The sequence below is a fragment of the Trichosurus vulpecula genome, chromosome 9 (genome assembly GCF_011100635.1).
Source record: "Trichosurus vulpecula isolate mTriVul1 chromosome 9, mTriVul1.pri, whole genome shotgun sequence".
Taxonomy (NCBI): domain Eukaryota; kingdom Metazoa; phylum Chordata; class Mammalia; order Diprotodontia; family Phalangeridae; genus Trichosurus; species Trichosurus vulpecula.
Genome location: NC_050581.1, coordinates 67,533,164 through 67,545,279, shown reverse-complemented (window position 1 = coordinate 67,545,279; position 12,116 = coordinate 67,533,164). Strand labels below are relative to the sequence as shown.

At 39.9% G+C, this 12,116-nt stretch overlaps 1 protein-coding gene across 10 annotated transcripts in view; it reads right to left on the bottom strand.

The window, feature by feature from the left end:
* The window catches only part of TLE1 (TLE family member 1, transcriptional corepressor), a 116,631-nt gene that overhangs the window by 33,740 nt on the left and 70,775 nt on the right, over window positions 1-12,116 (bottom strand). For 6 of the 10 annotated variants that reach the window (XM_036737936.1, XM_036737937.1, XM_036737941.1 and 3 more), the window contains 6 exons: window positions 10,413-10,529; window positions 7,547-7,600; window positions 6,805-6,957; window positions 4,345-4,489; window positions 2,753-2,943; window positions 825-901 (listed from right to left, as the gene is read on the bottom strand). In XM_036737936.1, coding sequence (XP_036593831.1) covers window positions 825-901; window positions 2,753-2,943; window positions 4,345-4,489; window positions 6,805-6,957; window positions 7,547-7,600; window positions 10,413-10,529 — 737 coding nt within the window. The remainder of the gene's footprint in view (window positions 1-824; window positions 902-2,752; window positions 2,944-4,344; window positions 4,490-6,804; window positions 6,958-7,546; window positions 7,601-10,412; window positions 10,530-12,116) is intronic. The other 4 variants (XM_036737935.1, XM_036737934.1, XM_036737938.1 and 1 more) reach the window with 1 other exon arrangement.

The following is a 12,116-nucleotide window of genomic DNA, read 5'->3' as shown; positions in this document are numbered from 1 at the left end:
TAGACAAAGCTTTAGCTTTTAGGGCAGCAGAAGGCACGTGTACATAGGTTTAAAGAGAAGATTCTTAAATAAAACATTAACAGTTAATTTTTACTTCGTTCAGGACTCTGACATTTAAGGATTCCTTTAAATTATTTTCCTTCTTTTTCAAAGATAAAGTAACTCTTTGTTTTCTTATAAAGATTTTTTCAATTTTTTTTAAAACACAGGGCATTTATATTTTAATAATCATCTTCTTTCCCTTCTCCCCCAAAGCTCCATTTCACCACTCTATCTCTGCTCTTTTGAACTCACCAAAGAATTCACATAAAACCTGTGAGTGCTATCTAAATTTCAACTGTTGAGTTAACTGGTAGCCCCACCATCCATCAAAATTTTAGTTCTGCCAAAATTAAGGCAGTAGCTTGGCTCTACTATTAGCAATAAATAAAAAAAGATAACCTCAATTGTTTTCAATGTTAAGAGCTGATGAAAGCTTATTACTGAAAAATCTAACCTCTGTCCTCTGAACGAATGGCAAAGCATCCTTCTGGGAAAATGGTTACCTAAATACATTACATCTTCCTGAAGATTGACGCTGCCCTCTCTATAAACAGATTCTCTCCAGAAACAGTTAAATTCACGAGGTTACCAACAACATGCAATATCTACGACACCTACCAGCTATGTATTAATAGAAAACACCAGCAATTACTGAGCTAAGACATAAGAAATCTCCTTGGAAACACCCAAGCCAGCAATCCCCTTGGGATTTTTGTTTGCTGACACCAATAACTAAGTCTCCTCCCCTGTTTAGAAAGCTACAAAGAGTTAAAGGTACTTACGGTTTGCCCCCTGGGATTCCTGCTAGATTTGGAGGGATTGTGGGTACTCTCATGTGAGGAGGGGGATCAAAGCCAACCTGAACAAAGGGGAAAACAAAAAAAAAACAAAAGAAAGAACATCTCAAACTTAGGGAAGAAGTGGATACAGCAGGTGACAAGATAATCATTTTGACAACTCGTATTTCTTTACAGGAAAGAAGGAAGGAAACATGCATTGATTAAGCACCAACTATGTGCCAAGCACTGTGCTAAGCATTTTGAAAATATTATTTCACTAGATCCTCATGAAAACCCTCGGAGATAGGTGTTATTATTGTATCCATCTTAAAGTTGAGGAAACTGAAGCAGACAGAGTTAAGTTCTTTGCCCAGGGTCACACAGTAAGTGTCTGAGGATGGATTTGAACTCAGGTCTGTCTGATTCCAGAGCCCACTACATGCAGAGTACAAAACAGGACAACAGTTGATGATACTTGCCCAAGATTTTTTTTCCCCCTAACCCACTCAGAAAATATGCCAGAGAATACTGGCATTTCTTAATTGTTTTTTACAAGTCCGCCCACAGAGGCAATATAATTCTCCAAACACCACAGGCAACACAGTTATTTTGAAGAAAAAACAAAAACAAAAGCAAAACCCATGTTTAAGATGAGACTCAACTTTGCATGGCATTCTTTGAGACTTCAGAATGCTCCATTTATCCAGCCCCTCTCCCACAAATTATATGAACAAAGTTGGACCCAGACCCTACTAACAGAGCCCACAAAATGACCAACTCAAGCGCAGTTAACATCTGATAGATCATCTACTTCGGGCATTATTTATGGCCAATTTTTAATCCCTGGCTCCATTCCCCCTGCTGCCAAATGTGTTCCCTGGGTCAATATTCCCTACCATTACCAGGATGGACCCATATAATACAAATTTACTTTAATAATACTATCAAATTACAGTCAAGTATTTCATCTGCAGGGGACCAGGGAGAGATGAGTCAATACTACATACACAAATTCCCTTTTCTTTCACTATCTGCTTACCAATCTTCCTGACTTTAAAAAAGAGAGAGGAAGAGAAGATAGGAGAAGAAAAATTAGGAGAAGAGAAGAGAAGACAAGAGAAGAGAAGAAAGCCAAGGTATGAAGGACCAGTATGGAGATTTCCCCTCCTCCTCTAGAAAGATCAAAGACCTAAATTCTTAGGCATTCATCTCTTAAATGATTCTTATCATAGAGGCCTCAGGACACCTTACACACATATTCTACACAATTCAGCTTAAAGGATGATTCTTTTAAAAATGGGCATGGGCTAGAGCTGTAAGTTACCTTAGAGGTCATCTGATCCACTCCCTCATTTTAAAGATAAGGAACTAAAGGCCAGGGAAATAAGTGACTGGGTTAAGTAGCAAAGTCAAGGTTTGAAGCCAAGGTCTTCTGACTCCATATCCTAAATGTTTATCAACAGTGGTAACTATTTTTATTTTCTTTTTCAACTTAAAAAAGCTTAAAAAAAGAATTAAAAGCCTTATGTGAACTTTCATTCAAGTAGTCTTAAAACACACACACCCCATACACAACTGTGGTGGAGGAAAACCAGATGTCTCCAACCAGTTAAATCCCTTGTAGCTTCCCAATACTACCTTGTTTCATCCACAAAATAAATAAAACAAAAACAGTTTGGCATTTATTAACGAACCGTATCACTGATGAAGGCTGACAGAAAGGAAAACGCATGTAAATACACTGAGATTCTTTGTTTTTGAGGTGTGGGGTTTGGCTATTCTTGACCATGTAGCAAAGTGAGACCCACAAGGAAACAGTAAGCCTTTGGTGTTCCTCCAGCCCAGGAGTTTGACAGGGCTAAATGAAGCATGCAGCTTTTCTCACTGAACCAAAACCCACCCCACTGAGATGGAAGCAGTGTGTGGCCTACCATTGGGGAGCGTCCATAGGCCACCACGGCAGCTGCAGCTGCGGCGGCACTCATCTGGGGAGACATGTTGTGTAAACTCGCGTAAGCTGCTCCAGGGCTGGTCAACTCGCCATTCATGCCAGCATGGGGGACCATTCCAAATGGAGCAGGGTATGGGCCAGGTACTGCCAGAGGTGTCCTCAAACCAGCTGCTGGAAAGGAACAAATACTGTGGTAACTCGATGTTCCAAATGGAATGTAACCTCTGATATCATTATCGCTTGTTCCATATACGTGACAGATATGTGAAGGAAGACAAAGAATGCCATCTTGGAAAGTACACAGAGTCCTTTCTTCCTTAAAGCTCAAAATTAAGTAGCATGAAATAAAAGGTACCATATAAAGCACTTTCATAAGTATTTTTCATTCTCTCTGTCACTCTATTGGAGTGGGGTATAGGAGAGTATTGAAAAGTATGGAAACTCTCTCCACGGAGGCACACCAATTCGTAATTTATAGTCTTAAATAGTTGCCTGGGGCACAAAGAAGTTAACTTCCTCATAATCACACAGTATCTATCAGAAGTAGAAATTGAACCCAGGTCTTACTGGTTCCAAGGACAGATCTCTGTCACTTTAACACACTACCTACCTCTCCTTTGTCTAGACCAAGGGTTCTTAACCCTTTGGCAGGCTGCTGAAGCCTTCTTACAATGTTTTCAATGTATAAAATAAAGCACATAAGATTACAAAGAAAACCAAATATATTGCTATACAGTTATCAAAATATTAAACACAGAACAAAAGGCTCACAGATCCCAGATTAAGAACTCCTGATGTAGACAAAATACCTGCTGACTAAGAAGGATCAAGTATTAATTATAAACCCATTTTGCAGATGGGAAGTTTGTGTTACAGAAATGAAAGTATTTACTTGACCTCATTGCCAAGGAATATTTTCTTGGTAAAACCTAACCTTTTACCCTGTTCCAACTTTCCATACAAATGAAATGTCAACCATGGTTCTCTGTAAACTAAAGAATGGTTTTAGAAGTGATTATCCTGGTATTTATTTTCTTCTGTGCCCAAGCTGTTTCTTTTCCCAATGAGGATGATAAAGTTGAGAGTTATAAGTTTATTCATAGACCAGCTCTGAAGTTCAAATATCCCTCACTTCCTCTGAAGGAGAGAACACTATCTCCTGAGGGACATACCTCCAGAAAACTCACTAACTAAAAGAGGCAGCAGGCACACTTGGGCTGAACACGCCAAGCCGCCTCAGCAAATATTAACTAACTCAGACACACAATAATAGATTGGTAAGGAGCTTACATTCAGAATAATTATCAGAAACTTTATTGAAGCTTCTACCATTTGGATTATTTGGAAATAAAATAAGAGCCGAATGTAAACAGTCTGAGGCAGAAAAGGGTGCAGCTGCCGAAAACCAAGAGAGAACAGCTGTTTCTTATCATGGCTTCTCAGTGATACGAAGGAGAGTGGCAATAAGCACATTTAATATTCATGGAGAAATGACATTACAATAAGATTAAAAGAAGACTCATCAAGCACAGAAAAGAAAAAGGGAAAAAAAACAGAGGCAATGTGTTCTACCAGCTTGGTTAACAAGGGGGTCCATTGTTGGAGGTTTGCCGAGGCCTGGACGAAGTCCTGGAGTTGCGCTGGTGCCCGGGGTTGGCACATCGCTTCGAGGAGTTGGTGTGCTGGATTTCAGAACGGGCGTGCTGGCTTTTTCATGCTGGTATCATTAAACAAATTAAATGAGTATTATTTTTAATCCAAGCCATATTACACAATTTATCACAACAGCAGCTGGGACACTGGGCACCTACTAGCTACTCCCTCGGCCAATTTTCATAAATCCACACAATGTTGACAGCATTAACTTGTGAGCGAGAAATGTTGACCTTTCCTCTTCCTGCCAGAATTAAAATTCAAGCTAGAAAAACAGAACATGGTCACACTTCTTCCTCCGCAGATTTTTTTTTTTATCATCAGTATTTTTCTTCAAGTCTATGTTCCCTGAATCACTGACATCTTAATTAACAACAACTTAGAATGAGGACCAGGGGCCATGAAGGGGGAACTTCACACCCCTCCCCCACCCCAAAATAAGCACCCGCTCCCTTTTAAGAGGCCAGACACCCCTTCTTCTCACTTGTCACTAACAGTAAGGGTAAGACCAATGGTTGGAAAGCTATGGGGCCATCAATTTAAAGAAAGCCACAAAAGTACCACTTCAAATGCAAGTGACAAAAACAGATCATCGTGATACAGTGGGAAAAGCAGTGAACTTGGAAAACAGGCCCAAATCTGAATCCTACCTCTGCTCCTTACTACTTCTACCTCTGTGAACTTGGGCAACTCAGTTAAATCCCTGGTGCTTTAATTTCCTTTTCTGTTAAGATAAGGAAGTTCATAGAATCATAAATCTAGGACTGCAAAGCATCTCAGAAGGCCAGAATATCCAACCCTCCCATTTTACACATGAAGAAAATGAGAGCACTGCCGCTCCCCCTCTGCTGTTTCCCCAGGGGAATTAAGTGACTTGCTCCAGGTTACACAGGTGGTCAACTCTCCATCTTAGGTCCCTTCCAACTCTAGATCATCCTGAATGAAGGATATGGCAGTCTTCTGTGTATCTTAGGTAGGAGAGCTTATAGGAAAAGAAATGAATCACTGAGATGCAACAGCCTAATACCTAGGACAGGGACTCTTAACCTGGAGGCCAGGAACTTTATTTTTGAATGTTTTGTTAACAGTGTTTCAATATAATTGATTTTATTTGTAATTTGATGGATGTATTTTGTTCTGTACATTGAAAAATACTATTTTGAGAAGGGATCCAGAGGCCTCATCCAACTTCCAAAGGGGTCCAGGACACAGAAAAGATGAACTCTTGACTGACAGTAATGATGTAGTATCTAGCAGTACTAGGAGTGGGAGCTTGCATATTTTCTAACTCTTCCTATAAAAACTTAGCCAAGGCTGGCACATCAAATACAACTGTTCTAGAAGGTAGTACTCTCCTGCCCTCAGCATTTTATGGGCTCCAGAATCTTCTGATGACTTAAGAGTTCTCAGTTCTGACTTTATACATAAACCATTTATTATATATAAGCCATGCATATGTATAAATATACACACATATATGTTTATATATGTATACACGAATATATACACATGTATCTATGCAAACATGTACACACATGTGTGAGACTAAATTTTCATTAATAATTGTGCTAATACTGATTGTACATCTTTTAGCATGCCCACAGATATTCTCAGTTCCTTAGCCAAGGACACATGGACTGGGGTTAAAATATACCACACAGTTAACTATAGTATTGAAAGAAATGGGGACTTTTTCCCCTCAAAGTAAGGAAGAACTCTGGAAGTTTGGGGTTTTCTTAACAGAATTTCCTCTTAAAAATTTCTGGAACCTTTGCAGCCAGCACAGATGCCCTCGGCAAGACAGCAACATACTTGGAAGTTATTTTTTGTTCTGTTTTTAACGTGTAAAGACATACAACTCAGATGTAGCCCTGTAGTGGAACCCACAGGGCGTCTAGCTGTTCACAAATGGATTCCAGCTGAGGTCCCAAACCCAGACTTAAGCAGATTTTCTAGTTACCTATTCCTGGAGGAAATAGGCCATCACATACCTAGAGGTCTAAGGTATAGAGAGAAGGGAATTTTTAAAACTTGTATAGTTTGTCTTTGGAATTTATACCATATAATAGGAGAGCATCAAATATAAAAATGCAGTATCAAAAAAAAGAATGAAAAAAAAAGCTTGATATATAGAAAAAAAAAGTTAAGTGCACGCAATAAGTTACTACAAGGTAAAGGTGTTCTCTTCAGGGACTGGTATGGGGACAGTTCTATATAACAAGTGTGGTTGGTAAGCAGAAGATAACAAAAGGTTGAGTTTCGACACGTAGAACCTATTCTAGAAAATTCTCTGCCAGTCAATGTTTTTGATAAGAGGTCTTACGGAAAAAACAGACTGAATACCCTCCACCGAGGCCTAAGGTAGTTTGCAAAACTTACCAAACTCATTTCTTTGGATTTCAAGGAAGTAGAACTTCCTGAGGATGCTGTGGATGCCGGACTGCTTGAGGCATCTTTTTTCAGCAGGCGGCTTTTGTCAATACCATTTTCCCGAGGTGAATGTGCAGGGCTTGCCCGTGGAGATGAAGGATCCTCCATAAAAATAACCGAAATTTTCACAAAGATTTAGTTGATCCATGACACTTTTAACCAATCCTACCCACAACCAAATTAATTCCCTAGACCTAAGGGGCAAGAGTGACCAGATTTGACAAATAGTAAACTTTTTGAATTAGGGAATATGCATTTTTACAAAAGGTAAACAAAGGTATATGTATTATAATTAAAAATGGAAAGTGATTACAACCAAGCTCCCGGCCAGTACTAGGCAGACAGAAAGCCAGAAGCTTTACCTGCCCCTCTGATACATGAGTACCCTTTGTGCGTGTCTAGAAGGTAGTGGTGGCAGTGACATTAAACACACTAAGGGCTAGAAAAGGAAAATAATACTATGAACCAGACTTAGTAAGTCAAAGGTTTTTTTTTCTTAATTGAAAACTAACAGCCCCATAAAGTCTGGGTCAGGTTGTCATTGATTTATCTGTGACCAAGCAATGAGCTTTTTTCTTACTGAGTAATAATGACAGAAAGTACCTTTGTTTAATTTATTTTGAGGACTTAGCAAACACTTTTACTTAGATCTCAAGACATTTTTGATGACACAGATTGACAGAATAATTACCTCATTGGACACATCCACAACTAAGTTGTCATCGCTTTTATCACCATCACTGTCCTAAAAAATCATTTTAAAATAGTCCTAGTTAATAGAGTGCCAAAGGTATTCAAATCCTATACTTTAATCTGCATTACCAGAGAGATATTACTGAAGTCACAATCTCCTTTTTATAAGCTAAAATATGTATATTCTGATATAATCAGGGTATTTTCCTTTTCTCTCTTTTTTAATTTTAAAAAGGATGTCAAAAGCTTTCTTGGATACTACGTTAGTCCTAAAACATCAGTAGTTACGTTCAGCCAACATTTATGAAGTACCTACTACTATGGCACTAGGTACTGGAGATATAAAGGATAAAAAGACATTCTGTTTCCTCAAAGAGTTTAGAATCAAAATGGCGGTGGGAGAAGATAAAAATACAACACATACACAAAATTGAGTACAACACAAATAGAACTTGATGAGTCAAAGAAGTGTTCTGGGACAGCTGAAGGAGAGAGAAATCCCTTTCAGAGGGAGGAAGCATTAAGGAAAGCTTCATGGGGAGGAGAGGGAGTACTTGAATTACTATTTGAAGGAAGAGAAAGAGTAACAAAAGGCACGGAAGAGGGGGTGGGTTCCAGACTTGTAAGCAGGACTATATAAAGGGAACGGGAGTGCAGAACAAGGTCAGGAAATAGTAGTTAAGGAGTACAATTTGGCTTAAACACAGAATATGGGAGAGGTGTGAAAGAGGCAGAATGGAGTCAGATTAATAACAGAATTCAGTATCTTTCCTCACGAAACATCCCCTTCTTCCTAACTTCCCTATCAAGGGAAACCCCAGTCAGTCAAACAAGCCAGTAATGTTGGTAGCACACTCACTCTTTGTCCACATAGCCAGCCCGCTGTCACATCTTGTCCTGTTTACTTTCCCTTCTCTCCAACACCACCACCACAACTCTTTATCCTTCTTCCTCTTGTCACCTTTTGCCAGGATTGTCTTAATAACCTTCTATTTGATATCGCTGCCTACTTTCCTTCAAGAGTTAACTGAAATTTCACCTTCCGTTGGCTTTTCCAGGTCTCCCCCTCCTTCAGACTGCCTTCAGTTACTCTGAATATATTTTGTGTGTAACCAATTATCTACAGAGTGTTCCCTCCATTAGAACACTCCTTGAGAGCAAGGGCTATTTTTTGCCTTTTTTTACATCCCTAGCCCTTAATGACTGGCACATAGTGAGTTCAATAAAGACTTGGTGACTAACCTAGGAGGGCCTTAAAATACTAGGCTAAGGAATTAGTATTTTATTCTACAGGAAATGGGGCACCCATTGGTAAATCAATTCTCCATTAAGGGGCAAAGTTGCCATACCAATAGTTCATTCCCTACTTAACCAAAAAAGTAACCACAAGCCTAGTTACTGATTGGAACTTTGTAAGCCAAGATAAGAAAGAGGCTTAATGTTTAGATTTCCCTTAAAGTCAATCTATACTGCTTAAGAAAAAAAAATTATCCTGATTAATTTGACTTTTTTTAAGAGGGGACTTAATCTTCCTGGATGGTAGGCTTTTATCAGCTATTCAACACACATGTATTAAGTGCCTATTATATGTATAAAAACACTGGAGAAAACTAAAAGGAAAAACAGTCTCTGGTCTCAAGGAGTTCACATTCTAGACACAACTCATACACATGTAAGTCAACACAGTCAGTGTATATAGAAAGCAATTTTGAGAGAAGCAGCAGCTGAGGTGGTGGGGGAGGTGGCACACCTGAGCTGTACTCTAAAGGAAGCAAGAGGGGCAGCTAGGTGGTGCAGTGAATAGAGCACCAGCCCTGGAGTGTGACGACCTGAGTTCAAATCCAGCCTCCAACACCTCATCTATTCAACAAAGGAAGAACCACACATCTAGGGCTGCAAGGGACCTCAGGGCCATCGACTCTAACCTCTTCATTTTAAGAGATGAGTAAACTGTGGCTCAGGGACACGGGAAAGTGACATGGGTAGAAAGTGGCAGAGGGAGGGATGGAAGAAATAAGCATTTATACAGCACCTACTGTGTGCCAGAGACTGCACTAAGTGGTTTTTCAAAAATATCTCATATCTCACAACAAGCCTGCAAGGTTGGCACTATTCTCCCCATTTTACAGTTGAGGAAACAGGCAAACAGAAGTTAAGCAAGTTGCCCAGGGTCACACACCTAGTAAGTGGCTGAGGCTGAATTTGAACTCAGGTCTTCCTGACTAGGCCTAAAGCCCTCTCCAGGGTCAGAATTAGATAAGAGCAAGTGTCAAACTCACTAGCATCTTGCAAATTTTTGGAGTGTGACCAAGCTCAATTAAAGGGTAACTGGGAAATGTTTAACAAGATAAATGAAAATACAACAAAGATAACGTTAATTTGTAGTTTTGTAAGTCAATATGCCACCCACAGGGATACATTTCTATTTGAATTTGATACCACAGGGCTGGGTAATCTCAAAGATCCCTTTTAGTTCAAATGGTCTATAACCATAACTGTCAGGAGGTTTAGTCCTTTACCCAACTCCATTACAATTTCAAAATGATCTAAATGGACCAGTTTAATACTGTTTTTTTTTAAAAGTCACATGAAAATGCTGTTTTTTCCTGACATTCTATTTCAGTGTTGGTCCTCATATACCTCTAAACCTGAGGGTCGATAAAGTGCAGCATCAGTTCGTTGAGACAGGTGGTGTGTAGGTTTTAGAGTAAATATTCTAAGGTACAATGATCAATTTCCCCTCCAGAGGGCTGGGTAAACAGGGAGTTTGATTATCCCTCAGAGGCCCTCTCCTACACATCTCTTTCACTTGGTACCAAATTACCCAAATAAGCAGGGCATCCCATCATGGATTATTTACTTACATAGTGACTGGAGTCTTTATCATCCACCTTTCTTTTTTTGATGTCACTGGAATATTCGGGTCCATTTCTACGTTTATCTGTTCCTCTCAGGCTATCCGGTACCAAAAGAGAATTACTCTGCCAAGACGGAAAAAAAAAAAAAAGGTAATCACAAATTTCTTCAAGATCTTTTTGTACTTTGTGAACTTCAAAATGGGACACAACAGATGCTTTGGAAATGTGATACCTAACACAGGCTTTTATTCCATTTAATTCAAGTCATCATCAAAAGACTTTGAAAGCAAACTTTGGACCTTACCATTCAGCTTCCTACTCAATTCATTGTCAGAGAGAAAAAGCTCCCAAATTTATTCATAAAAATACATTTTGGGGGTATATTTTTAGTGATTTCCTGGCTGGAAGCACACAAGGGGGGAAAAAGGGCAAATGAACTAAATCTTGGAAGCCACAACCTTCCTAGGCATTTTGATGAGCACAACTGCTGCCAGAATGACATTGAAAACTCTTCACAAGGAGATGGGTGTGGCTAACAATTTAGCTTCCTAAAAGACAAATCACATTTTCCACCACAATAACGAAGAAGCCCAATTGAATTCCTTCCAATTTATTGCTGGAAATAAGATCTGGCATTTCCACCTTTAATGTTCAACTCACCTACAGCTCTGGAATTTAAGAAAAAAACGGACCGAGGACAACAACAACAAAAAAAGTGGTTCTGTAACAGTGAATCTTAAATAAGGAGGCCAGCTTCCCCAGGACAAAGGACAAGAGCAAAGACTAATCTTTTCCACAAACTACATAGTCTCTTTTCTTTCAGATATGCTAAGTACAAACTGTTGACTCAAAGAAAACAGGCATTTTAGATATTTTGGGGTCACATGCCCTGATTCCATATGCCTTCAATCCCTACCTCCCCTCAGGCTAAAGCATTACAACATGTTACAATGAGTTCTTTTAAAGTGCAGGATTAGCATATGCAAGGGGGCAATTTGTTCAGTGATGTGTTCAGGGCATTAACAAAGCTGAAAGGGGGGTGGGGGAGTGAGAGTAAAGCAGTTCTTTCACAAAGCTACCCCCACCCCCTTCTAAAAGAGGGCCAGAGAATAAGAGTAGGGAAGTAAGGAGCCAACCCTCACTTGCCTTGCCTTCCTCTGCCTCTTCAAAAACTTTGGATTATAAGGCTTTGGTTTCCAGAGGGCAAATATAGTGCATTTAAAAAGCTGTGAGTATCCATTCCTTTTGTTGTGGTGGTTCAATCCAGTTCGCCTCTCTTAAAGACCCCATTTGCAGTTTTCTTGGCAGAGATACTGGAGTGGTTTGCCATTTCCTTCTCCAGCTCATTTTACAGATAAGAAAACTGAGGCAAGCAGAGTCACACGGCTGTCTGAGGCCAGATTTGAACTCAGGAAGAAGGGTCTTAGTGACTCTAGGCCAAACGCTCTATCCGCTGCCCCATCTAGCTGCTTACCAGAACAGAAGGCAAAGCAGAGGAGGGAGGGAGGGGCTCACAACATCCAGTCTGTTGGGCTCTGAATGGCTCCCTCCTGAAAAACCAAAGATGCCACCACGGGAGCTTTCTAGTCCTCTTAAACATGAACACTCAACCACAAGAAGGAGCAGGAGGAGGAGGAGGAGGAGGAGGAGGAGGAAGAAAAGAGGCAACTGCAGGCAATCCCAATCCTCTTTGGCCTACTTCAAGGGGCT